The sequence below is a fragment of the Nesoenas mayeri genome (genome assembly GCF_963082525.1).
Source record: "Nesoenas mayeri genome assembly, chromosome: 2".
Classification (NCBI taxonomy): domain Eukaryota; kingdom Metazoa; phylum Chordata; class Aves; order Columbiformes; family Columbidae; genus Nesoenas; species Nesoenas mayeri.
In genome coordinates this window covers 2,373,477-2,398,894 of record NC_137543.1, presented here as the reverse complement: position 1 = coordinate 2,398,894, position 25,418 = coordinate 2,373,477, and the positions used below count along the sequence as shown (strand labels likewise).

Here is a 25,418-nt window from a genome sequence, read left to right as displayed (position 1 = left end):
TGATGGGTCTCTCTCTTCCATAGGTCCTTGCTGTCCCCACGGTGCCCATGCCAGGGGCTCACCAGGGTTGGGCAGCGATGTCGGAAAAAAGCCATCCCTGGGCAGGACTTCTGCCATGTCCACACCACCGGTAGAACCTCATGCAGCAGCTTGGCCATGGACTCATCCCCCCATATCTGACCCTCTACCTCCTCCCAGAGGGGTTTTAAACCACGTTTTTTTGGTGGAGAACATCCATGGTGGTGCTTGGGACCCTATGGGTGCCATCTGGTACAGGACCAGGACCATGCTGTGGGGCAGATGTTCCTCATCCCCACAATTTTATACTATTTGCATATATTTTAATAAATGCTGTATTTACAGCTGGAGCTTTCCCTCCTTGCTGCCCCCATCTCAATGGGGTGGCTTTGCTGAGGGTTTTGGGACCATCCCCACATGCCCAAATGCAGCAGCAACCACCCATTCCTGCAGCAGAGGAATAACCCTGATCACCTTCCCTTTATTACAGTCTAATTACAGGTAATTAGCAGTGTAGATCATTACAGCTCAGCAGGAGCCACCAGCTGCTTCGGTGTGGCCAAGGAGGCAGTAGTGGCTCCTATTGGGTGGCCACCACCTCGTCTGAGGTCCCAGCATCTTTGGGGTGCCCCAACCTTCTTCCCCCCTGCCCTGGGCAGAAATGTGGGGGCTGTTCCCTGGGTTCTGGCCCCCTTTTACTTTGGAAATGTCACTGTCACCCCCAAGCCCCGTCCTCTGTCCCAGCAAAGGACAACCCTGAGTTGAAGAGGATGATGCCGGTGCCGCGTTGGTCCGTCACTTCCTGACGTTGGCATAGTTGGCACTGAACCAGGCACAGGTCTCTTTCATAGCTGGGGAGGGAGAAGATGGGATGGATTTGAGCAATGGAGTTTGTTCATGGAATAGTTTGGGTTGAGAGGGACATTTTTGAAGGTCATTTGGTCCAACCCCCCTTCCATGAGCATCTTCACCCTGATCAGGTTGCCCCATCCAGCCTGGCCTGGGATGTCTCCAGTGACGGGGCATCCGCCAGCGCTCTGGGCAACGCCTTCCAGTGTTCAACCACCCTCATGATAACAGATTTGTTCCTTATATCTAGTCTGAATCTTCTCTCAGTTTAAAACCATCACCCCTTGTCCTATCTATCACAACAAAATGTCCATCCCCATCTTTCTTATCAGCCCTTTGAGGTACTGAAAGGACGGTCCATCATGAAGCCACCGCGGCTCATTGCAGCGCTAGAACCTCCATGTTTCATGGAGTCCCCATCTCACCTTGCCTGAAGGGGGTGAATTCGAAGCCGGGCAGGTAGCGCCGTAGCTTGGCGTTGCTGGCCGTCTTCTTGAACTGCCCATCCGCCTTACTGGTGTCAAACTGGGATGAGAAGGATTAAGGGAAACCAAAGGGGGAAAACCGTGTCTTGCTCTGTCTCACTGTGTCCTGGCTGGTATGGTGGGAGGGATCAAAGAACCATTTGTGCTGGAAAAGACCCTCAAGATCATGGAGTCCAACCATTAACCCAACACCGGCACTAACGCATGTCCCTGAGAACCTCATGGCTGTGTCTGTTCAACCCCTCCAGGGATGGTGACTCCACCACTGCCCTGGGCAGCTTGTTCCAATGCCTGACAACCTGTTGATGCTCTGGCCTGCAGAATCTCCTCTGGAGCCCTATGGCTGTTGGTGGAAAGTGGGGACCAGCCTACGGTGAAGGATACAACCACCTCTCCCCTGAAGTCCATGGCCTCCGTGATCGCCTCTGCTGCCTCCCTGATGGAGACTTCATCTTCTTCTCCCACTGTGGAGAAGGCCGTGATGGTGGCCATTCCTCCATCTTCTTGGAAAGGGGTTGGAGGAGAGGTTAAGGGGGTCTAAACTGGGACTTACCTGACAAAATGATGGGTTCCACCTCATCGTATTCCCGCAGGACCCAAAGGAAGAGCCGAGCCAGGTCCTGTGGAGAGACATCACAAGGGGATCCAACTCTGAGGATGGTCAATGCTGCCCAGGTCAACCCAGGTGGGCTCAGACCCTGCTGAGCTTCAGACATCGGCGCCCCCAACCCCATAACCTGCCCTCCCCATGGCCACACATACCATGGAGTAGATGAACTGTCTCCTGGGCTTGCCTGTCCCCCAGATGGTCAACGCAGAGCCAGTCTCTGCAGGAGGAAGAAGAACATGGCCATGAACATCAGAGCCACCTCCACCACCCCCAGCTACCCTGCCAAGCAGCTCACAGAGCACGTGGGGGAGAAAACCCCCCAACCCTCCCCTCAGAAAACCCCGTAAGTCCCACTGCGCTCACGTTTGGCCAGGTAGACCTTATGGATGAGCCCCGGCAAGACGTGGCCGTCCTCGATGTTGAAGTTGTCATGAGGCCCGAAGACGTTGGTGGGGATGACGGCGGTGAAGCGGCAGCCGTGCTGCTCAAAGTAGCCCCTGGGTGAGAGTGGGGGGATGCTGAAGGAAGCTTCTATCACCCCCCTCTCCAACAAAGAGCTGACCCCAGCCACCACCATCTCCATCTGCTGAGCCCAGGTGTCTCCCCAGCTCCATTGAATTTTTGGGAGCCCCAGGGGACTCCCCTCGCCCCAAAAACCAGAGGGTGCTCGCAGCCCATGGACGGTCTCCCATGTCCTCCCCCCGCACCTATTCTGGACATCGATCATTCTCTTGGCGTAGGAGTAGCCGAAGTTGGAGCTGTGAGGTGGCCCATTGTGTATCTGGGGACAAGAGAGCAGAGAGTTAAGCAGGACAAGGACCCCCGCCTGGGGTGGGGCAGAGATGCTCACCATGGTCTCATCGATGGGGTATGTTGTCTTGTCTGGGAAGATGCAGGTGGAAAGGCAGGAGACGACCTTCTGCACCCCATTCTCGTACGCCGAGTGCAGGACATTGTCGTTGATATGGATGTTTCTCCTCTAGAGAAGGAGAGATTAGTCAGAGTTGTGGGGTGGGGGCATACAAAATGCTGCACCCTCTGGGTAACAACTCATTAAAAACCCCAAAACCCAGAGGAGCTTTGGTTTGGCCCCACATGTCCCACCTTGGTGGGGGGCAGCATCCTAAGGGACCCTAATATTACCTGTTTGCTGGGTGCTCACCCAAAAATCCAGGTTGTAACGGATGTTTTTGAAGAGGCCCCCGACCATGGCAGCCAGGTGGATGACATGGGTGGGCTTGTGCCGTTCAAACAGGGCTTTGGTCTCCGCGGCACTCCTGGGATGACAAATTTCGGGGTTCAGTGGGGTCAAACAGAGCAGACTGGGGGGGCTTCCCAAGCGCAAACCCACGTGGGAAACTCACGTCAAGTCGGCGTCTCTGGAGGACACAAAGATCCACTCCTCGTCCGGCCGCCCCTCTCCATCAGCCACCACCTTCTCGATGGCTCTTCCCACCAAACCGGTGCCACCTGTCACCAGGATGCGCTTGGTCACCGGTCCCGCTGCCTCCATCGTGGCCAAAACCCTGCGAGGTCACCTGGGGTCACCTCGAGGTGCACCTCGCTATGGACCACCGAGCTCACCCCCACCCTGGCGTGGGCACGCAGGAGCATCACCACGCACCAGGTTGGTGGGATTATTTTTTGGGGTGGAGGTTTACCAGCAAAGGGGAAAAGGAAAGCGGAAGGTGTGTGTTTAATGGTGATGTGGCCAGGCCGGGGCAGCAGAAACTCGTCAGCTGTAGTTGCTAATTAAGGAAACCGGCAGGTGGCCTGTGGGCTCCTGAAGCACCTGGGCAGGGGCCAGATCCTGCCACGTGGCGCCACACAGACTCCGGAAACAGAGGTTCATCCTCCACCCCCACACCTCCCTGGAGCCCCACGTCTGCACCCCAGATCTCCTCCTGCACCCCGAGTTCCTGGTCTGTACCCAAACCCCACGTCTGCACCCCAGATCTTCTCCTGCACCCCGAGTTCCTGGTCTGTACCCCAAAACCCAGGTCTGCACCCTAGATCTCCTCCTGCACCCCAAATCCCAGGTCTGCACCCTATACCTCCCCCTGCACCTTAAATCCCAGTCCTGCACCCCAAAACCCACATCTGCACTCTAGACCCCCCCCCACCATCCCTGCACCCCAAACTGCAGGTCTGCACACTTGACACCCCTGCACCCAAATCCCAGGTCTGCACCCCAAAACCCATGTCTGCGCTCTAGACCCCCCCCCACCACCCCTGCACCCCAAACTCCAGGTCTGCACACTTGACACCCCCTGCACCCAAATCCCAGGTCTGCTCCCCAAAACCCATGTCTGCACTCTAGACCCCCCACACACCACCCCTGCACCCCAAACTCCAGGTCTGCACACTTGACACCCCCTGCACCCAAATCCCAGGTCTGCACCCCAAAACCCACATCTGCACTCTAGACCCCCCCCCACCATCCCTGCACCCCAAACTGCAGGTCTGCACACTTGACACCCCTGCACCCAAATCCCAGGTCTGCACCCCAAAACCCACATCTGCACTCTAGACTCCCCCCTGCACCACCTCTGCACCCCAAACTCCAGGTCTGCACACTTGACACCCCCTGCATCCAAATCCCAGGTCTGCACCCCAAAACCCACGTCTGCACTCTAGACCCCCCCCCCCCACCTCTGCACCCCAAACTGCAGGTCTGCACACTTGACACCCCCTGCACCCAAATCCCAGGTCTGCACTCTAGACCCCCCACACACCACCCCTGCACCCCAAACTCCAGGTCTGCACACTTGACACCCCCTGCACCCAAATCCCAGGTCTGCGCTCTGGACAACCCTTGCACCCCAAACCCCAGGTCTGCACCCCACACCTCCCCTGCACCCCAAATCCCAGGTCTGCACAATTGACATGCCCCTGCACCCCAAACCCCAGGTCTGCACCCCAAACCCCAGGTCTGCACACTTCACACCCCCTGCACCCCAAATCCAATGTCTGCACCCTGGACCCCTGCTGCACCCCAAATCTCACTCTGCACCCTATAACTGCTCTGCACCCCACGACTCTAGTGTACCCTAAACCTCCCAGGTCTGCACTCTGGACACCCCTTTCACCCAAATCCCAAGTCTGCACTCCACACCTCCTCCTGCACCCCAAACCCCAGGTCTGCATCCCCCTCCTTCCCGCACCCCAGCTCCCCTCCCGCAGCGCCACCCCTATCCCAAACCACAGCCTCCCACCGCGGGGGCCCCTTCATACCCCCTGGTGCTCTTCCCTCCATACTATCCCCTCCCTTTGGGGACCCCCCAACTTCTACACCCCCCGAGCACCCTCGTTTTGTGGGGGTGCTGCCCCCGGAAACGCTCTCTGATGGGGCGGGGGGTCCCGTCTCACCCCGGCACGGGGCTCGGCTGAGCTCGGCAGGTCTCGGCTGCGTTCGGCTCGGCGACGCCTGGCTCTCGGCTGCGTTCGGCTCCTCTCGGAAGGGTTCGGCTCGGTGCTGCCCCGCCCTCGGCTCCTCTCGGCTGTGTTCGGCTCGGTGCTGCCCAGCCCTCGGCTGGGCTCGGAAGTGCTCGGCTGGGTTCGGCTCGGTGCTGCCCGGCCCTCGGCTGGGCTCGGAAGGGCTCGGCTGTGTTCGGCTCGGTGCTGCCCGGCCCTCGGCTGGGCTCGGAAGGGCTCGGCTGTGTTCGGCTCGGTGCTGCCCGGCCCTCGGCTGGGCTCGGAAGTGCTCGGCTGGGTTCGGCTCGGTGCTGCCCAGCCCTCGGCTGGGCTCGGCTGTGTTCGGCTCGGTGCTGCCCAGCCCTCGGCTGGGCTCGGAAGTGCTCGGCTGGGTTCGGCTCGGTGCTGCCCGGCCCTCGGCTCCTCTCGGCGGGGCTCGGCCCCGCTTCCTGCCACCTCCCCGCCGTCACCGGGCGCCGCCGCTCGGCTCCTCGGGAAATTGAGTCCGCGCCTGGAGTGACACCGGCACATCTCCCCCCCCGCTCCACCCCAACACACAGAGGTCATCAAAAGCGATTTCAATGAAAAAAGCTTAATTGTCTTTAATACACTTAAGCTGAGATTAAAAATAAGAGGAGCTTTTCGGTGGGTGAGGGATGGTTTCCAAGGCAGTCCCCGCTCCAGCTGGCTTTTCCATTGGGGTTCCTGCAAGGCAAAGGCACTTGCTGGCGCTCTAAATTAAAATGGTGAAGAACTGGATTAAGGGATACCCAGCCAGGAATTCACAGTTTCCCCCAAAAGAGCAAACACTCAGGTGTAAGATAACACAGTTTTTCACTCGCTTTCCCCCTCCTCCTTTCTCCTGGGTAGGACCAGGAAGAGGAAAATGCCCTTTTCCTTTGGGAAAATCTCAAGAAAAGCTGAATCCTTGGGGATCCTCTTCCTGTGGGGGTGGTGGTGTCATATTTTCCCCCTGCACATCGAAACATGTCACCTTGTCCTCGTGTGATCAGCCGTGTACCATGGAAGCATCTGACCCCTCTGCCAGCTGGGTGAGCCCAGCGCGTCCCCAGTTCTCCCAGCTCCGAAATCCCATTCCCACGAGTGACTTCAGTCCTGGAGCGACTTCACTGCTCCACGATACAGGATGCTCCGCTTGCTCTCCCATGTGGAGCCGGCGATGAAGCACTGAAGCTTCTTCTCCATGCATCAGCAAACGGCATCAGCTCTTTGATTCTGCACGAGACACCGAGGCTTGGCAAAGAAACCACACGTTGATGTTCCCTGCGTGTCCCGTTCCACCTGCGCTGCCTCCAGGCAGGGGGATGACTCACAGCCACCCATATCCAGCTGTATCCACACTTCTAGCTCAGCACCTCATAAAATTATGGAAGAGTTTGCATCGGAAAGGACCTTCAAAACTCATCCAGTCCAACCCTCCTGCCATGAGCAGGGACATCTTCAACTAGATCAGGTTGCTCAGAGCCCCGTCCAGCTTGGCCTTGAAGACTTCCAATGGTGGAGCATCCATTAGATGAGCCAGGGAAAGGCAAAAGGGCTGAGGAAGATATTCCAGGTGCCTGTGGGAGGATAAGATCTTCCTCCTGCATCCCGTGAGCTTCTAAGACTAATTAGGAGTAACCCCTGTTTTGGCCGAGGAATTGCCATGAGGTGGTACAGCCAGAGCTGCTGCGGCAGCAGCGGAATAACCACAGTGCTGGCTCTAAATATGGTAATTCTGGAGCTAATTACTAAAGCAACATTAGGGCATGAAGGAAGATCACAGGGGAGAGGTGTAAACTTGCAGTGACCGCACGGGATGGAGCAGGACTTTCGGTATTATCTTGCAAAATCTCATGAATTAAGGATGAAAGCCCGGAGAAGAACCATGAGCTCAACTGGGCAGGTCTCTGGCGTGACACGAACCAGAAGACAGCAGACAGGATAAATCTTGAGTGGCTTTGGTCAGATCCCATCACTGTCAGGGATCTGCTGCCTCATCCGACGTGTGATTTCCATAACGAAGCTTTCTCGTGGGTCACCTCTTTCACTCAAACTGGCCCAGTTTCAGCCCCACTGCCTGCTCTGTCCTCCCCATTTTTCCCAGGAAACTACGGCAAATGGACACGAGCTGCCTGGACACGGCGCGTCCCAGCATAGAAGCCAGCTTGTGCTGATGCTGCATGGCTACAGCCCAGCTCCAGGAGCCCAGGTGAGTCACACCAGCTCTAACCGTCACTCTCCTACTTGGATTTCAGTTTTCTGCCTCTTTTTTGCCCTTTGGGGTAGACGACACACCAGCAATGAGCCCGTTTCCATGGGTTGCACACAACCTGTGCCTCCCTCCACGTGTGATTTAGGCGTTTTGTACTGAAGAGCCACCAGCTTCCATAGGGGTTGGTGGTTGCTCCAGCCAACCTGAAGCCCCTCGGTAATGGGAGAGTCGTCCAAAAGCACAGGACGGTCTTGCAGAACTGGGAGGCTGGGATGGGAACAGAAGCGACGGCCATGGCTTTTCCTGGACCCTCTTGCTAACAGGTAGTTTCTCATCTGATCGGGACAGACTTTTTAGCAGGGCCTGTAGCAATAGGACAAGGGGTGATGGCTTGAAACTAAAAGGAGATTCAGACAAGATGTAAGGGACACATTTTTTATGATAAGGGTGGTAAAACACTAGAACAACTTCCCCAGAGAGGTGGTGGATGCGCCATCCCTGGAGACATTCAAGGCCAGGCTTGGGGTCTCCTAAGGATGAGGTGCACAGAACGGGGCGGGGGGCACCCAAAGGGACATGTCTTCCTCGGGAGAGTGGCATGTGCTGGTCCATCACTACAAGAAAGACCTTGAGGTGCTGGAGCGAGTTCAGAGAAGGGAACGGAGCTGGTGAGGGGCTGGAGCACAATTGTGATGGGAGCGGCTGAGGGACCTGGGGGGTTCAGCTGGAGAACAGGAGTTGTGGGAGGACCTTCTGGTCTCTGAACTGCCTAAAGGAGAGTGTAATGAGGTGCTGGCTGGTTTCTTTTCCCAAGTAACTCGTGATAGGATGAGAGAAAACGACCTCAAGTTGCACCAGCAAGGTTTAGATTGGATATTAAGGAAAATTTCTTCCCAGAAAAGGTTGTTGGGCATTGGAACAGGCTGCCCAGGGAAGCGGTTGAGTCACCATCCCTGGACATGTTTAAAAGACGTGTAGACGAGGTTCTTAGGGACATTGGCTTAGAAGTGCACTTGACCGTGTTAGGTTAACGGTTGGACTAGATGATCTTGAGGGTCTTTTCCACCCAAGAAGATTCTGTTATTTCACGGTTCTATGATTCTATCCATCCTCTGGACAGAGGACAACGTGGCTGCGAGCCTCTTCCTGTCTGAGCTGACTGTGCCCAAAATGAGCGGTTCTGGAGCAAGTTTGGGCTGAGACGTGCTCTGAAGCATGAGGCAGACACCCCTCCGGGCCTGGCTGCTCAGGCACGTCGCAGGGCTGCGGGGAGGTGAGATCCTGCACTCATGTCAGTCCAAGGCTTGATGTCAAGCTGGCTGGACTCCAAGCTGAACACCTCTCCTCCTAAGAGCAGGTATTACTTGAGTTTGCCCTCTATTGATTAGACATTAATATGAGCTAAAATAAGCCCCTCAAGGCTGACAAAGCATGTCTTGCAGGGGAGATGTGCTATTTTCACTAAATCATAAGATAAAACAGCCGAACAGATCCAAACCCATTCCCCATTTTCCTTGCCTGCCTCCGAGGCAGGTGATGTTTGGGTTGGAATTAGGGAAGGGCTTTGTTCCTCAGCAAAAGCTTTGCCTTTGAAGCTAGGTCGACTCCAGCTGTGCGCAGAACTCCCCGACGCTCTGAACTCCAGCTGCTCTGCAGATGTTCTCTTAATTTGCTTTTGATGAATATTTCAGTGCTGCCAATAGCCCTGGAGACTGTGAGCTCCTATCTCAGCCCAGAGCTCAGCTGCTTTGCAGGAGCCTTTTTATGAAGAGTGAAAAATTGGAAAAAAAAACAAAGGAGAAGAAAGAGCAGCACTGGTGATAAGCAATTTGGAGGACCAAAGCCCTTGGTTACCCAAAGATCTGGGTTTGAGTGTCTGAGTTTGGAGGCAGAGAGGTAGGAGTGTGGCACAAGGAAAGAAAGCACAACCCACCAGATCCTTTGACATGCAGTCCCACAGAGCCCCATCTTGCCAGCAGAGCAGGGTCACAGGCTTGTTCCTGCTCCTGGTCCTCAGTGCCCCAGGCTGTGCCTCATGGACCTCACACTGAGGAGGACGGTGACCTCACAAAGGGGCTTTCTGTGTGACCTCAGAGCACAGGGACGGTTGCTTGGTGTCCCCTGCACTGGTGCTCCATGGACCCTGCAGCACGGAGCCTGGTGGTCCATAGACCCTCGGCATAGGTCACTGTGGGTCCCTGCAGAGAAGAGGGGATGCTGGCCTGGAGATCCCCCCCAAGTGATCATTTGTGGACCCCACAGCAAGGTGAGACCGTAGTCTGGGGACTCCTGCGTAGGTGGAATGGGGACCATGTGTGCAGGGGGACAGTGCAACAAGGACCCACACTTGGATCTGCTGAGGACCCCACAGCAAGGGGGTGGTGACCTGGGCACCCAGCATGTGTTGCCCAGGGTCCTGGCAGCAAGGGGACACAGGATACAGGACTCTGTGTTTTTGTCCCTGGAACCTGACCATGAGTGAAGATGGTGTCATGGGCACTGCCAGGTGGTTGGGCTGGGGACCACAGCAAGGGGGGCCATGACAGGGACTCCATATGGCTGCCCTGACACCTGCAGCACAGGCAAGAAGTGCACGATCTCTTGACACAGTTAGTGATTACAGCTCTTTGGGGATGTTATTTAATCAGCACATTTTTCCTCCATCTTACTTTTCCAAATCCCCCCCGACTCCTGTTGTCCAAGGCCTTTGGTTTGGTTTTTGGCAGCATTTCTACTCATTCATTCCCACTTTAACCCTCCAGCAGCTGTTTTGGGGCCTTTTGGGGAGGATTATCTTATTTATTGTACCAGAGGTGTTGATTTTGGGGTCCTGAAAGGTGCATTCTGGAACCTTCCAGGTGCTTCTGTAGCAGCTGTAACTGCCAAAAGAGCGGTCTGTTTTGGGGGCTGTCATGCTGATTACCTGTATCAAAGGAGAGGTATTGTGGTGCATATGCACCCACATGAAGGCCTATTGAGCCCTACCTTTGTTTTTAGTGAGCTTTGAATAATCTTAGGAAAAAAAAGGAAGAGGAGGCATCTCAGGCTTGGATGCCAAAGAATTTATTGAGGAAAGACAAGAGTGAAAAGGCGGGAGTGCCAAGAAGAAGGTGACAGGTATAAGCTGCATGTAGGGCGACCACCAGCTGAGGTGGCTTTTGTCACATTGATTTGCCAGAGCACCAAGATCTTCCTGGCTCCTTTAGAGGAGGAGCCATGGACAGCAGGTCCACGTGCCAAGAAGGGTCCAGAGGTGAGTCCACAATCCGTGCCGTAGCTTCAATGCGGTAGGTGGGGTCCGTCAGGGGTGGTGGCGAGGGCCCTTAGCAGATGTATCCAGCCCTTCTGCCGCCAAAGCAGCCCAGGCCTCCAAAGCCATAGCCGTAGCCGTAGCCGAAGGCGCCGGAGTTGACGGCGACTCCCTGGGCACCGAGTTCGTTGCCCACGGCAGCCGATGCGGAGGATCCGACGGCGGTGCTCTGGGGGTGGGAGGTGAGGATGGGTCCTGGCAGGGTGACCAGCACGGCGGGAGGCTGGATGACGACGCGGGAGTCCTGGCACTGCAGGGAACAGGGCTCGTTGCAGCTGTTGGCCAGCGGGGTGGGTCCCCAGGATCCGCAGGCGTTGTAGCAGGCCATGTGTGTGGTGTGGAGGGGCCCTGGAAGGGACGAGAGGCTGTTGAGCAAGCGCAAGAGTGTGGGGGTGCGAGGAGCGGTGGTGCAGGAGGGCGAGGGAGTGGGGAGGCTGGTGTGGGGCTGTGGGGAGCGTGGCGGTGGGGAGGCGTGAGGGCTGCTGAGGCTGGGGGCAGAGCGTGCTGGAAGAGAGGGGCCAGGTGGGGCAGGAGAAGGAGGGGAAGGGGGTTGAGGCTCACCTTGTTGAGCGCGGAGGGAGGAGAAGGCGTCAGGAGAGTGTGTGAGGGAGAGAGGCGCTGGGCCGGCTTTTATGCCGGTCCCCGAGGGGCGGGACAGGCTTTGCGCATGGCAGCATTTTGCGGCCAGCAGCTGTCTGATGCCACAGCCTGGCCAGGAATGAGGAGGGTGTGTTTTCCTTCCCGCAATGCTCCAATTTCTTGTGCTTGTCTTGAGGACGTGTCCACTTGGCCCTGGCAGCAGCTTTGAAGTGCTGGCATTAGAGGCCAAAGACTTGGCGTTGATGGCGCGTGTCAGTGCGGGCAGAGAACGCGGCCAGGGCATAGCAGAGGTGGGGTGTTGTCAGTGAGATCATCCCATGGCACTCGTGTGGTTTGCGGTTGCCTTGTGAAGAGGGGGCCCCAGTTCCTCACAGCCCTGACAGGCTGATCCTGACTTTTGAGCTTTTGTAGTCATGAGGGCTACCACTTCCATTGTCCTTTCACTCCCTTTCTTGCTAGCATCTCGCTAAGCCTTTCTTCAGGCCTGGCCTATCCCACTGGGTTTCCTTTCTGGGTGTCTTGTTGCACCTCTTGCTGCAAGCTTGTAGCTGGGTGTACTGGGCTTACGTGGCACGGTTTGGGTTGCAAGGGAGCTGCTTGGTTGTTCTCTGTCAGAAGCTTGCAGAAGTTTCCCTATGCGTGAAACAGAGTCCTGAGCTGCAGAAAGATGACCTAGTGGGGTAGAAGAGTGGCTGGAACTCAGGAGAAGAGAGTTTATGACCTCTGTAAGACAGGGCAGGCAACTTAGAAGGACTACATGGGTGTTGTGAGTTTCTGCAGGGAAAACACTAGAAGGGCCAAAGCTCAATGAGAACTTCATCTGCCTACTGCTTTAAAACATGACCATGACATGGCATTGATGGTGCGTGTCAGGGCGGGCAGAGGATGCAGCCAAAGCGCAGGAGAGGTGGAGTGTCATCATTGAGGTCATGCCATGGCACTCGTGTGGTTTGCGGTTGCATTGTGTGGAGGGGGCCTCCTTTCCTTGCTGTGCTGGCAGTCTGCTCTGGGCTTTGGAGCTGTGCTGACCTTGAGGAATTGTCTCTTCCATGGAATAGGATCCCAGCGTGGCTTGCTTGCATCTGACTAATCCTTTCCTTCCACGCTCCTTACGATCTCTGGGGGTCTTGGTGTGTGTCTTGCATATGAGCTGAGTATTCAGGGTTTATTTTTTAAGGTTTTAGTCAGGAGGAGCTACACAGTTGGAAGCTGAGCAGAGGTTCTGGAAGTTTACTCATGGTACATAGACAGTGTTCGTGTGTGGACAACAAGCTGACCCTTTTTCTCCCAGAGAAAGTGGGTGTTGATGTCTTGGGCTACCGTAGTCATTGATGGCTGAAAAACTGGCTGGATGGCAGAGACCAAAGAGTTGTGGTACTGGAGTGAAATCCATTTGGTGGCCACTCACAAGTGCTTTTCCCCCTGGCTCAATACTGGGGCCAGTTCTGTTTAATAATCTTTCTTCTTGATCTGGACGAGGAAATCGAGTGCACCCTCAGTACATCTGCAGATGATACCAAGTACAGGCAGGAGCGTTGAGCCACTTGGAGCTATGAAGGCTCTACAGATGGCCCTGGAAAGGCTGGATCAATAGCCTGAGACCAATTGCATGAGGTTCAACAAAGCCAAGTGTCGGGTCGTGCACTCGGTGCACCACAACGCCATGAAGACTCCAGTAACTGTCAAGAGCTGTGGAAGAGTGGCTGGAAAGCTGCCCAGTGGTCAAGGACCTGGGGGTGTGGGTCGACAGCGGCTACATATGAGCCAGCGTGTGTGGCGGTGACGGCCACCGGCGTCTTGGCTTGTGTCAGCGCTGATGTGGCCAGCAGGAGCAGGACGGTGACCATGCCCTATTCTTGGCACTGGTGAGGCCACACCTTGAATAGTGTGTTCAGTTTTGGGCCCCTGAGGGAAAGAAAGACCTTCAAGTGCCTAAGCCATTTCAAAGAAGGAGAAGGAAACTTGTGAAAAGTTGGAGCACAGCTGTGATGGAGGACCCACTTTGGGTTTTGGGCTGTATAGCCTGGAGAAAAGAAAAGTGAGGGGAGAGCTCCTGTGTGTCTGCAACTGCCTGAAAGGAGGTTGTAGTGAGGAAGGGATTCAGTCTCTTTTCCCAAGAACCAAGTGACAGGGCAAGAGGAAATGGCCTTAAGTTGTGCCAGGGAATGTATAGATTGGATATTAGGAAATTTTCTTCCCAGACAAGGGTTGTCTACAGTGGAGGAGATGACCACCTGGAGCCCGTAGAGGAGCTGACGCTGGAGCAGGTGGGTGCACGCACAGGAGGTGTGACCCTGTAGGAAGCCTGTGTTGGACCACAGAATTGGTGGGACCCGTGAACTCGTGAGGAAAGTCTAAATCCCAAATGATTATGTGATTGTGCTCCTGGTGGAGCCGGAGAGTGATGCTGGGGAAGGAAGATGGTCAAGTGTGTGTTGTCCTAGGGAGGTCTCACCAGAGGCATGTTGAGGAGAGTGTTCTCGTGTCAAAATCTTTCTTTGGTGCAGTGATGGGCTTGTATGATGTTGTGGAAGACCCCCAGATTCTGGTCTGTGTTCTTGGTGGTATAGGTGGTGACATATTTCCTGGGAGAAGTCTTGTGGTCCTTTTCCCCCCTATCCAGTTTGCTTCCTGAGCCCTGTCTTTGTGCTGGGTGAGGTTGGAAGAGCCTTGAGAGAAGAAAGTAAAGCGAGATATCTCAGGCTGGGATGGAAGAGACCTTTATTGAGGAAAGACAAGAGTGAAAAGGCAGGAGCACCAAGTAGGCGGTGGCAAGTAAAAGCTGCAGGTAGAGTGAGCGTCAGCTGAGGTTGCTTCTGTGACATAGATCTTGCCAGAGCACCAAGATCTTCCTGGCTCCTTTAGAGGAAGAGCCATGGACAGCAGGTCCACGTGCCAAGAAGGATCCAGAGGTGAGTCCACAATCCATGCCGTAGCTTCAACGCGGTAGGTGGTGTCCATCAGGGGTGGTGGCGAGGGCCCTTAGCAGATGTATCCAGCCCTTCTGCCGCCAAAGCAGCCCAGGCCTCCAAAGCCATAGTCGTTGCCGTAGCAGAAGGCACCGAAGTTGACGGCGACTCCCTGGGCACCGAGTTCGTTGCCCACGGCAGCCGATGCGGAGGATCCGACGGCGGTGCTCTGGGGGTGGGAGGTGAGGATGGGTCCTGGCAGGGTGACCAGCACGGCGGGAGGCTGGATGACGACGCGGGAGTCCTGGCACTGCAGGGAACAGGGCTCGTTGCAGCTGTTGGCCAGCGAGGTGGGTCCCCAGGATCCGCAGGTGTTGTAGCAGGCCATGTGTGTTGTTTGGAGGGGCCCTGGAAGGGACGAGAGGCTGTTGAGCAAGTGCAGGGGGCTGGGGGTGCGAGGAGCGGTCCTGCAGGAGGGCGAGGGAGTGGGGAGGCTGGTGTGGGGCTGTGGGGAGCGTGGCGGTGGGGAGGCGTGAGGGCTGCTGAGGCTGGGGGCAGAGCGTGCTGGAAGAGAGGGGCCAGGCGGGGCAGGAGAAGGAGGGGAAGGGGGTTGAGGCTCACCTTGTTGAGCACGGAGGGAGGAGAAGGCGTCAGGAGAGTGTGTGAGGGAGAGAGGCGCTGGGCCGGCTTTTATGCCGGTCCCCGAGGGGCGGGACAGGCTTTGCGCATGGCGACATTTTGCAGCCAGCAGCTGTCTGGTGCCACAGCCTGGCCAGGAATGAGGAGGGTGTGTTTTCCTTCCCGCAATGCTCCAATTTCTTGTGCTTGTCTTGAGGACGTGTCCACTTGGCCCTGGCAGCAGCTTTGAAGTGCTGGCATTAGAGGCGAACAACTTGACATTGATGGAGTGTGTCAGGGCAGGCAGAGCATGCAGCCAAAGCGCAGAAGAGGTGGGATGTTGTCAGTGAGGTCGTCCCATGGCACTCGTGTGGTTTGCGGTTGCATTGTGTGGATGGCGCCTCATTTCCTCACAGCCCTGGTGGGCCAAGAGAGCTGGATTGCATTCAGAGATTGCTTCTTCCACGCTCAGGATCAGAGCATCCTCACACGTAGGAAGTCAAGGAAGGGAGCCAGGAGGCCTGTGTGGTTGAATAGGGATCTGTTGGGTATGCTCAAGCAGAAGAGGAGAGTTTACAGATCATGGAAGCAGGGGCTGGCCACTTGGGAAGAATATAAGGCTGCTGTTAGAGGATGTAGAAAGGCAACTAGGATAGCCAAGGCCTCCTTAGAATTACAGCTGGCGAGAGGGGTCAAGGACAGCAAAAAGAACCTTTTCAAATACATGGCAGATAAAACTAATACCAGAGGCAATGTAGGCCCACTGAGGAATGGGGTGGGTGCCCTGGTGGCAGAAGATACAGAGAAGGCAGAATTACTGAATGCCTTCTTTGTCTCTATCTACTCTGCCGGAGGCTGTCCTGGGGAGCCATGTACCCCTGAGACCCCGGATGAAGCCAGGTCAGTGGAGGAGTTTGCTTTAGTCGATGAGGACTGGGTTAGGGAGCAATTAAATAGTCTGGACATCCATAAATCCATGGGTCCGGATGGGATGCATCCGCGGGTGCTGAGGGAGCTGGCAGAGGTCATTGCTGGACTGCTCTCCATCATCTTAGCCAAGTCTTGGGAAACGGGAGAGGTGCCCGAGGATTGGAGGAAAGCAAATGTCACTCCAGTCATCAAAAAGGGCAAGAAGGAGGACCCGGGTAATTATAGATCGGTCAGCCTCACCTCTGTCCCTGGGAAAGTAATGGAACAGCTTATCCTCGGTGCCATCTCAAGGCATATCAAGGATAAGAGGGTTATCAGGGGCAGTCAGCATGGCTTTACCAAGGGTAGGTCATGCTTGACCAACCTCATAGCCTTTTATGAGAATGTTACAAGGTGGATGGATGATGGCAGAGCCGTGGATGTGGTCTACCTTGACTTCAGTAAAGCCTTTGACACAGTCTCCCACAGCATCCTCACAGCTAAGTTGCGGAGGTGTGGTCTAGAGAATAGAGTAGTGAGGTGGGTTACAAACTGGCTTAAGGAGAGAAGCCAGAGAGTGGTAGTCAATGGTGCGGAGTCTAGTTGGAGGCCAGTATCTAGTTGAGTGCCTCAGGGGTCAGTACTGGGGCCAGTATTATTCAATATATTCATTAACGATTTGCACGAGGGAATAGAGTGCACTATCGGCAAGTTTGCTGATGATACCAAGCTGGGAGGGGTGGCTGACACGCCAGAGACTGTGCTGCCATCAGAGACCTGGACAGGCTGGAGAGTTGGGCGGGGAATAACCTAATGAAATTTAACAAGGAAAAGTGTAGAGTCCTGCATCTGGGCAGGAACAACCCCAGGTTCTTGTTTAGGTTGGGAAATTACATATTAGAGAGCAGTGTAGGGGAAAGGGACCTGGGGGTCCTGGTGGACAACAGGATGACCATGAGCCAGCACTGTGCCCTTGTGGCCAGGAAGGCCAATGGCATCCTGGGGTGTATTAAAAGGGGGGTGGTTAGTAGATCGAGAGAGGTTCTACTTCCCCTCTACTCTGCCCTGGTGAGACCCCATCTGGAATATTGTGTCCAGTTCTGGGCCCCTCAGTTCCAGAAGGACAGGGAACTGCTGGAGAGAGTCCAGCGTAGGGCAACAAAGATGATGAAGGGAGTGGAGCACCTCCCTTATGAGGAAAGGCTGAGGGAGCTGGGTCTCTTTAGTTTGGAGAAGAGAAGACTGAGGGGTGACCTTATTAATGTTTATAAATATATAAAGGGTGAGTGCCATGAGGATGAAGCCAGGCTCTTCTCAGTGGCAAACAATGATAGGACAAGGGGTAATGGGATCAAGCTGGAACACAAGAGGTTCCACTTAAATTTGAGAAAAAACTTCTTCTCGGTAAGGGTGACAGAGACTGGAACCGGCTGCCCAGGGGGGTTGTGGAGTCTCCTTCTCTAGAGACATTCCAGCCCGCCTGGACATGTTCTGTGTGACCTCATCTAGGCGTTCCTGCTCCAGCAGGGGGATTGGACTAGATGATCTTTTGAGGTCCCTTCCAATCCCAAACATACTGTGATACCGTGATACCGTGATACTGTGGCCGTTTTTCACTCACCGCCCTTAGGCCCTGTTTTGTTGCTCAGTCAGATTAGACAAACCATGGCAGAAGAAAGCAAGAAGAGGCGTCTCTGGGTGGCATGCAAGAGAACTTTATTGAGGAGCAAAAAGAGTGCAAAAGTAGGAGTATCAAGTGGAAGAGAGCAAGTCTGAGGTGCAAAGACAGATGTGTGAGAAAAGGAGAAGGTCCTTTGGCCATGTCTCAAGGCAGCTCAGGCTGGCCCCTTCCCTGCTTCCATGCCTGATGCTGGGAGAGGAGGAGCCATGGACAGCAGGTCCATAGGCCAGGAAGGTCCTAGAGTTGTGTATCCTCAATCCGTGCTGTGGCTTCCAGGGTGTGTGTGGTTGGCATCAGGGGTGGTGGCGAGGGCCCTTAGCAGATGTAGCGGCCCCTTCTGCCCCCGAAGCAGCCCAGGCCTCCGAACCCACCCAGGCCTCCAAAGCCATAGCCGTTGCCGTAGCCGAAGGCACCGGAGTTGATGGCAACTCCCTGGGCACCGAGTTCATTGCCCACGGCAGCCGATGAGGAGGATCCGACGGCGGTGCTCTGGGGATGGGAGGTGAGGATGGGTCCTGGCAGGGTGACCAGCACGGCGGGAGGCTGGATGACGATGCGGGAGTCCTGGCACTGCAGGGAACAGGGCTCGTTGCAGCTGTTGGCCAGCGGGGTGGGTCCCCAGGATCCGCAGGCGTCGTAGCAGGCCATGTGTGTGGTGTGGAGGGGCCCTGGAAGGGACGAGAGGCTGTTGAGCAAGCGCAAGAGTGTGGGGGTGCGAGGAGCGGTGGTGCAGGAGGGCGAGGGAGTGGGGAGGCTGGTGTGGGGCTGTGGGGAGCGTGGCGGTGGGGAGGCGTGAGGGCTGCTGAGGCTGGGGGCAGAGCGTGCTGGAAGAGAGGGGCCAGGCGGGGCAGGAGAAGGAGGGCAAGGGGGTTGAGGCTCACCTTGTTGAGCGCGGAGGGAGGAGAAGGCGTCAGGAGAGTGTGTGAGGGAGAGAGGCGCTGGGCTGGCTTTTATGCCGGTCCCCGAGGGGCGGGACAGGCTTTGCGCATGGCGGCATTTTGCAGCCAGCAGCTGTCTGATGCCACAGCCTGGCCAGGAATGAGGAGGGTGTGTTTTCCTTCCCGCAATGCTCCAATTTCTTGTTCTTGTTTTGAGGACGTGTCCACTTGCCCTTGGCAGCAGCTTTGAAGTCCGTGATTTAGAGGCCATAAACTTGACGTTGATTGCGCATGTCAGGGTGGACAGAGAACGCGACCACAGCCTAGGAGAGGTGGGGTGTCGTCAGTGAGGTCATCCCATGGCACCCATGTGGTTTACAGCTGCTTTGTGAAGAGGGACCCCTTTCCTCATAGACCTTGCAGGCCGGTCTGGGCTTTGGAGCTGATCCAGGCTTGAAAAATTGCCTCTGGATGGTGTTTCATCCCAGCCTTCTTTGCTTCCATCTCACTAAGCCTTTCCTTCCACGCCTGTTGAGCTCCTTAGGTGTCTTGGTGTGTGTTTTCCTCATGAGCTGAGTGTGCAGGGTTCATGTGTAAAGGTTTTAGCAGTGAAGGAGCAACACAGTTGGAAGCTGTGATGGGGTTCCAGAAGGTTCCTATGTTTGATAGACAGTGTCTGTGTGTAGCAGACGAGCTGGCAGGGAAGAAGACCAGCCTGGCTGAAGGGAGAGGTTTGGTTGGAACTCAGGATACAAACAAGAGAAAGGTAGGAATTCTGGAAGAAGGTGCAGGGTACTCAGGAGCTTTGCAAGGATGTTGAGAGGTTATGCAGGCAGCACATTGGAATTCCCAAAGCCCATCTAGGTGTTGATCTGCCACTTTTGTAAAACACATTAAAATTGTTTCTGTACATACATGATCAGCAACAGAGAGCTAAGGAGAATTTCCCTATTTATTTGCCACAGGAAGAAAACACAGAGACAAAAGATGAGGAAAATGCTTAGTGTCCTCATTGCCTCAGTCTTTAATTGCAAAACCTGTTGTTCTCTGAAGGGCTTGATGACAAAGACTTGTGATGCAGGTGAGCCAAAAGACTATTTAGGCAAGGGGCTTACACATACAACTAGTTGCTGCTGTACACACGTTTAACTTTCTGTGTTGATTGGCTTACGCTAGATGTTCACACGCTTAAAATTATCATGTGATTGGTTTACTTCATCTTGCAGGCACTCTGGCAATTTGGCTAACACGTTGTAAATGTTTTTTCTTGTACAAAAACGTTCTGGTTCCTCATTCCACTTTGGTCTGGGTCATTCCAGTAACTCAAGGTGAGTGTCTGGAAGACCTTCCACAGTTCTCTGGCTGCTCCGCCCCCTGGGATGGAAGACAGGAATGAGGAGCAGAATGAAGCACCAGAATCCAAGGGGAAATGGTTGGTAACCTGCTACACCAGTTGGACATGGGAGCAGATGGTATCCAGCCAAGAGTTTTGAGGGACCTGGTGGACGTGCTCACCAAGCCACTTGGCACCATTTCTCAGCAGTCCTGGCTCCCCAGGGAAGTCTCACTTGATTGGAGGCTGGCAAATGTGAGGCTCTTCTGCAAGAAGGGCTGGAAGAAGTATGTGAGAAACTAGAGCCCTTTCAGTCTGAGCTTGCTGCCAGGGAAGGTCATGGAGCAGATCATGCTGAGTGTCATCATGCCGCACATACAGGATAACCCAGGAGGTGATCAGGCCCAGTGTGCGTATGGTTATGAAAGGCAGATCCTGCCTGACTAACCCGATCTCTTCTATGACAAGAAGACCCGCTTGGTGGGTGAGGGAGTTGCTGTGAGTTTTTTCTACCAAGACTTTAGTAACGCCTTTGACACTGTTTCTCCCAGAGAAAGTGGATGCTTCTGGCTTGGACAGCCTTAGTCTTTGACGGCTGAAAAATTAGCTGGATGGCTGGACCCAAAGGTTTATGGGGACTGGAGTAAAATCCAGTTGGTGGGGACTCAGAAGGGGTGTTCCCCAGGGCTCAGTCCATGGACAGTTGTGTTTAATATCTTTCTTCTTGATCTGGTTGAGGGAATTGAGTGCACCCTCAGTACATGTGCAGATGACATCAAGTTAGGCAGGAGCGTTGACCCACTTGGGACTATGAAGGCTCTACAGATGGCCCTGGACAGCCTGGATCAATGGGCTGAGACCAGTTGCATGAGGTTCAACAAGGCTAAGTGTCGGGTCCTGCACTCCATTCACCACAACCCCATGAAGGCTCCAAGCTGGTGTAAAAGTAGCTGGAAAGCTGCCCGGTGGTCAACGACCTGGGGGTGTCGGCCAAAAAGTGGCTGAATATGAACCAGTGTGTGTAGCCAAGACGGCCACCAGCATCCTAGCTTGTGTCAGCTCTAGTGTGTCCAGCAGGAGCAGGACAGTGACCATCCCCTGTCCTTGGCACTGGTGAGGCCACACCTTGAATCGTGGGTGCAGTTTTGGGACCTTGACAAAAAAGAAAGATCTCCAGGTGTGTGTTTTGGTGTGTGTTTTCCTCATGAGCTGGGTGTGCAGGGTTCATGTGTCAAGGTTTTAGCAGTGAAGGAGCTACACAGTTGGAAGCTGTGATGAGGTTCCAGAAGGTTCCTCATGTTAAATAGACAGTGTCTGTGTGTAGCAGACGAGCTGACAGGGAAGAAGACCAGCCTGGCTGAAGGGAGAGGTTTGGTTGGAACTCAGGATACAAAGAAGAGAAAGGTCGGAATTTCAGAGAAGGAGAATGGAACTTGTGAAAAGTTGGGAGCACAGGTGTGATGGAGGACCCACTTTGGGACCTGGGGGCGTATAGCCTGGAGAAAAGAAAAGTGAGGGGAGACCTTCTGTCTCTCTGCAACTGCCTGAAAAGAGGTTGTAGTGAGGAAAGGATTCAGTCTCTTTTCCAATGTACCAAGTGACAGGACAAGAGGACATGGCCTCAGGCTGTGCCAAGAGAGGTTTAGATTGGATATTAGGAAAATTTTCTTCCAGGAAAAGGGTTGTCCACAGTGGAGGAGATGACCACCTGGAGCCCATAGAAGACCTGACGCTGGAGCAGGTGGGTGCACACACAGGACGTGTGACCCTTTAGGAAGCCTGTGCTGCACCACAGAATTGGCAGGACCCGTGAACCCGTGAGGAAAGTCTAAATCCGAAATGATTCTGTGATTCTGCTCCTGGTAGAGCTGGAGTGTCTCATGGTGGGGAAGAAGGATGGTCAAGTGTGTGTTGGCATAGGGAGGTCTCACCAGAGGCATGTTGATGAAAGTGTTCTTGTGTTAAAATCTTTCTTTGATCCTGTGACGGGCTTCTATCATATTCTAGAAGACCCTCAGATTCTGGTCTGTATTTTTGCTGGTATAGGTGGTGACATATTTCCTGGGACAGGTCTTGTTACCCTTTTCCCCGCTATCCAGTTTGCTTCTTGAGCCCTGGCTTTGTGCTAGGTGAGGTTGGAAGAGCCTTGAGAGAAGAAAGTCAAGTGAGACATCTCAGGCTGCGATGCAAGAGAACTTTATTGACAACAAAGAATAGTGAAAAGGCAGGAGCACCAAGAACAAGGCAACAAATATAAAGCTGCACATAGGGCGACCGTCAGGTGAGGTTGCTTCTGTGACATAGATCTTGCCAGAGTTCGTTTAGAGGAGGAGCCATGGACTGCAGGTCCACATTCCAAGAAGGGTCCAGAGTTGAGTCCACGATCCATGCCGTAGCTTAAAAGCGGTGGGTGGCATATGTCAGGGTTGGTGGTGTGGGCCCTTAGCAGATGTATCCACCCCTTCTGCCGCCAAAGCAGCCCAGGCCTCCAAAGCCATAGCCATTGCTGTAGCCGAAGGCGCCGGAGTTGACGGCGACTCCCTGGGCACCGAGTTCGTTGCCCACGGCAGCCGATGAGGAGGATCCGACGGCGGTGCTCTGGGGGTGGGAGGTGAGGATGGGTCCTGGCAGGGTGACCAGCACGGCGGGAGGCTGGATGACGACGCGGGAGTCCTGGCACTGCAGGGAACAGGGCTCGTTGCAGCTGTTGGCCAGCGGGGTGGGTCCGCAGGGGCGGCAGACGTCGTAGCAGGCCATGTGTGTGGTGTGGAGGGGCCCTGGAAGGGACGAGAGGCTGTTGAGCAAGCGCAAGAGTGTGGGGGTGCGAGGAGCGGTGGTGCAGGAGGGCGAGGGAGTGGGGAGGCTGGTGTGGGGCTGTGGGGAGCGTGGCGGTGGGGAGGCGTGAGGGCTGCTGAGGCTGGGGGCAGAGCGTGCTGGAAGAGAGGGGCCAGGCGGGGCAGGAGAAGGAGGAGAAGGGGGTTGAGGCTCACCTTGTTGAGCGCGGAGGGAGGAGAAGGTGTCAGGAGAGTGTGTGAGGGAGAGAGGCACTGGGCCGGCTTTTATGCCGGACCCCGAGAGGCGGGACAGGCTTTGCGCATGGCGGCATTTTGCAGCCAGCAGCTGTCTGATGCCACAGCCTGGCCAGGAATGAGGAGGGTGTGTTTTCCTTCCCGCAATGCTCCAATTTCTTGTGCTTGTCTTGAGGACGTGTCCACTTGGCCCTGGCAGCAGCTTTGAAGCACTGGCATTAGAGGCCAAAGACTTGACGTTGATGGCGCGTGTCAGGGCGAGCACAGAACGCGGCCAGGGCGTAGCAGAGGTGGGGTGTCATCGGTGAGATCATGCCATGGCACTCGTGTGATTTGCGGTTGCCTTGTGAAGAGGGGGCCCCAGTTCCTCAGAGCCCTGACAGGCTGATCCTGGCTTTTGAGCTTTTGTAGTCATGAGGGCTACCACTTCCATTGTCCTTTCACTCCCTTTCTTGGTACCATCTCGCTAAGCCTTTCTTTAGGCCTGGCCTATCCCTCTGGGTTTCCTTTCTGGGTGTCTTGTTGCACCTCTTGCTGCAAGCTTGTAGCTGGGTGTACTGGGCTTATGTGGCACGGTTTGGGTTGCAAGGGAGCTGCTTGGTTGTTCTCTGTCAGAAGCTTGCAGAAGTTTCCCTATGCGTGAAACAGAGTCCTGAGCTGCAGAAAGATGACCTAGTGGGGTAGAAGACTGGCTGGAACTCAGGAAAAGAGAGTTTATGACCTCTGTAAGACAGGGCAGGCAACTTAGAAGGACTACATGGGTGTTGTGAGTTTCTGCAGGGAGAACACTAGAAGGGCCAAAGCTCAATGAGAACTTCATCTGCCTACTGCTTTAAAACATGACCATGACATGGCATTGATGGTGCGTGTCAGGGCGGGCAGAGGATGCAGCCAAAGCGCAGGAGAGGTGGAGTGTCATCAGTGAGGTCATGCCATGGCACTCGTGTGGTTTGCGGTTGCATTGTGTGGAGGGGGCCTCATTTGCTTGCAGCGCTGGCAATCTGCTCTGGGCTTTGGAGCTGTGCTGGCCTTGAGGAATTGTCTCTTCCATGGAATAGGATCCCTGTGTGGCTTGCTTGCATCTGAATAATCCTTTCCTTCCACGCTCCTTACGATCTCTGGGGGTCTTGGTGTGTGTCTTGCGTATGAGCTGGGTGTTCAGGGTTTATTTTTTAAGGTTTTAGTCAGGAGGAGCTACACAGTTGGAAGCTGAGCAGAGGTTCTGGAAGTTTACTAATGGCACATAGACAGTGTTCGTGTGTAGACAACAAGCTGACCCTGTTTCTCCCAGAGAAAGTGGGTGTTGATGTCTTGGGCTACCATAGTCATTGATGGCTGAAAAACTGGCTGGATGGCAGAGCCCAAAGAGTTGTGGTACTGGAGTGAAATCCATTTGGTGGCCACTCACAAGTGCTTTTCCCCCTGACTCAATACTGGGGCCAGTTCTGTTTAGTAATCTTTCTTCTTGATCTGGACGAGGGGATCGAGTGCATCCTCAGTACATCTGCAGATGACACCAAATACAGGCAGGAGCTTTGAGCCACTTGGAGCTATGAAGGCTCTACAGATGGCCCTGGAAAGGCTGGATCAATAGCCTGAGACCAATTGCATGAGGTTCAACAAAGCCAAGTGTCGGGTCGTGCACTCGGGTCACCACAACGCCATGAAGACTCCGGTAATTGTCAAGAGCTGTGGAAGAGTGGCTGGAAAGCTGCGCGGTGGTCAAGGACCTGGGGGTGTGGGTCGACAGCGGCTACATATGAGCCAGCGTGTGTAGCCGTGACGGCCACCGGCATCTTGGCTTGTGTCAGCACTGGTGTGGCCAGCAGGAGCAGGACGGTGACGATGCCCTATTCTGGGCACTGGTGAGGCCACACCTTGAATGGTGTGTTCAGTTTTGGGCCCCTGAGGGAAAGAAAGACCTTCAAGTGCCTAAGCCATTTCAAAGAAGGAGAAGGAAACTTGTGAAAAGTTGGAGCACAGCTGTGATGGAGGACCCACTTTGGGTTTTGGGCTGTATAGCCTGGAGAAATGAAAAGTGAGGGGAGAGCTCCTGTGTGTCTGCAACTACCTGAAAGGAGGTTGTAGTGAGGAAGGGATTCAGTCTCTTTTCCCAAGTACCAAGTGACAGGGCAAGAGGAAATGGCCTTAAGTTGTGCCAGGGAACGTTTAGATTGGATATTAGGAAAATTTTCTTCCCAGACAAGGGTTGTCCACAGTGAAGGAGATGACCACCTGGAGCCCGTAGAGGAGCTGACACTGGAGCAGGTGGGTGCACACACAGGAGGTGTGACCCTGTAGGGAACCTGTGTTGGACCACAGAATTGTCAGGACCCGTGAACCCGTGAGGAAAGTCTAAATCCCAAATGATTCTGTGATTGTGCTCCTGGTGGAGCCGGAGAGTGATGCTGAGGAAGGAAGATGGGTCAAGTGTGTGTTGTCCTAGGGAGGTCTCACCAGAGGTATGTTGAGGAGAGTGTTCTCGTGTCAAAATCTTTCTTTGGTGCAGTGATGGGCTTGTATGATGTTGTGGAAGACCCCTAGATTCTGGTCTGTGTTC

At 54.8% G+C, this 25,418-nt stretch overlaps 2 protein-coding genes across 2 annotated transcripts; both read right to left on the bottom strand.

The window, feature by feature from the left end:
* Nucleotides 1-771: 771 nt before the first annotated feature.
* Nucleotides 772-5,367, bottom strand: GFUS (GDP-L-fucose synthase). Its single transcript, XM_080339142.1, has 11 exons — nt 5,332-5,367; nt 3,327-3,488; nt 3,125-3,239; nt 2,813-2,941; nt 2,670-2,743; nt 2,326-2,459; nt 2,115-2,179; nt 1,906-1,972; nt 1,737-1,816; nt 1,293-1,392; nt 772-869 (listed from the first exon to the last, which is right to left on the bottom strand). The coding sequence occupies exons 2-11, from the start codon at nt 3,473-3,475 to the stop codon at nt 814-816; spliced, it is 969 nt and encodes a 322-aa protein (XP_080195268.1). The 5' UTR covers nt 3,476-3,488; nt 5,332-5,367; the 3' UTR covers nt 772-813.
* Nucleotides 5,368-22,271: 16,904 nt separating this feature from the next.
* Nucleotides 22,272-22,586, bottom strand: LOC308038191 (feather keratin-like; the record flags this gene model as incomplete). The annotated part of the gene is made up of 1 exon (XM_080340518.1): nt 22,272-22,586. One exon carries the CDS (start codon nt 22,584-22,586, stop codon nt 22,272-22,274), a length of 315 nt encoding a protein of 104 aa, XP_080196644.1.
* Nucleotides 22,587-25,418: the final 2,832 nt, after the last annotated feature.

Coding starts and splice junctions, on each gene's coding strand:
- GFUS (XM_080339142.1), bottom strand. CDS start 3,475: ATGGAGGCAGCGGGACCGGTGACCAAGCGCATCCTGGTGACAGGTGGC. Junction 2,942..3,124: donor GTTACAACCTGGATTTTTGG/GTGAGCACCCAG, acceptor CTCCTTCTCTAG/AGGAGAAACATCCATATCAA. Junction 2,460..2,669: donor ATGATCGATGTCCAGAATAG/GTGCGGGGGGAG, acceptor ACTCTCACCCAG/GGGCTACTTTGAGCAGCACG.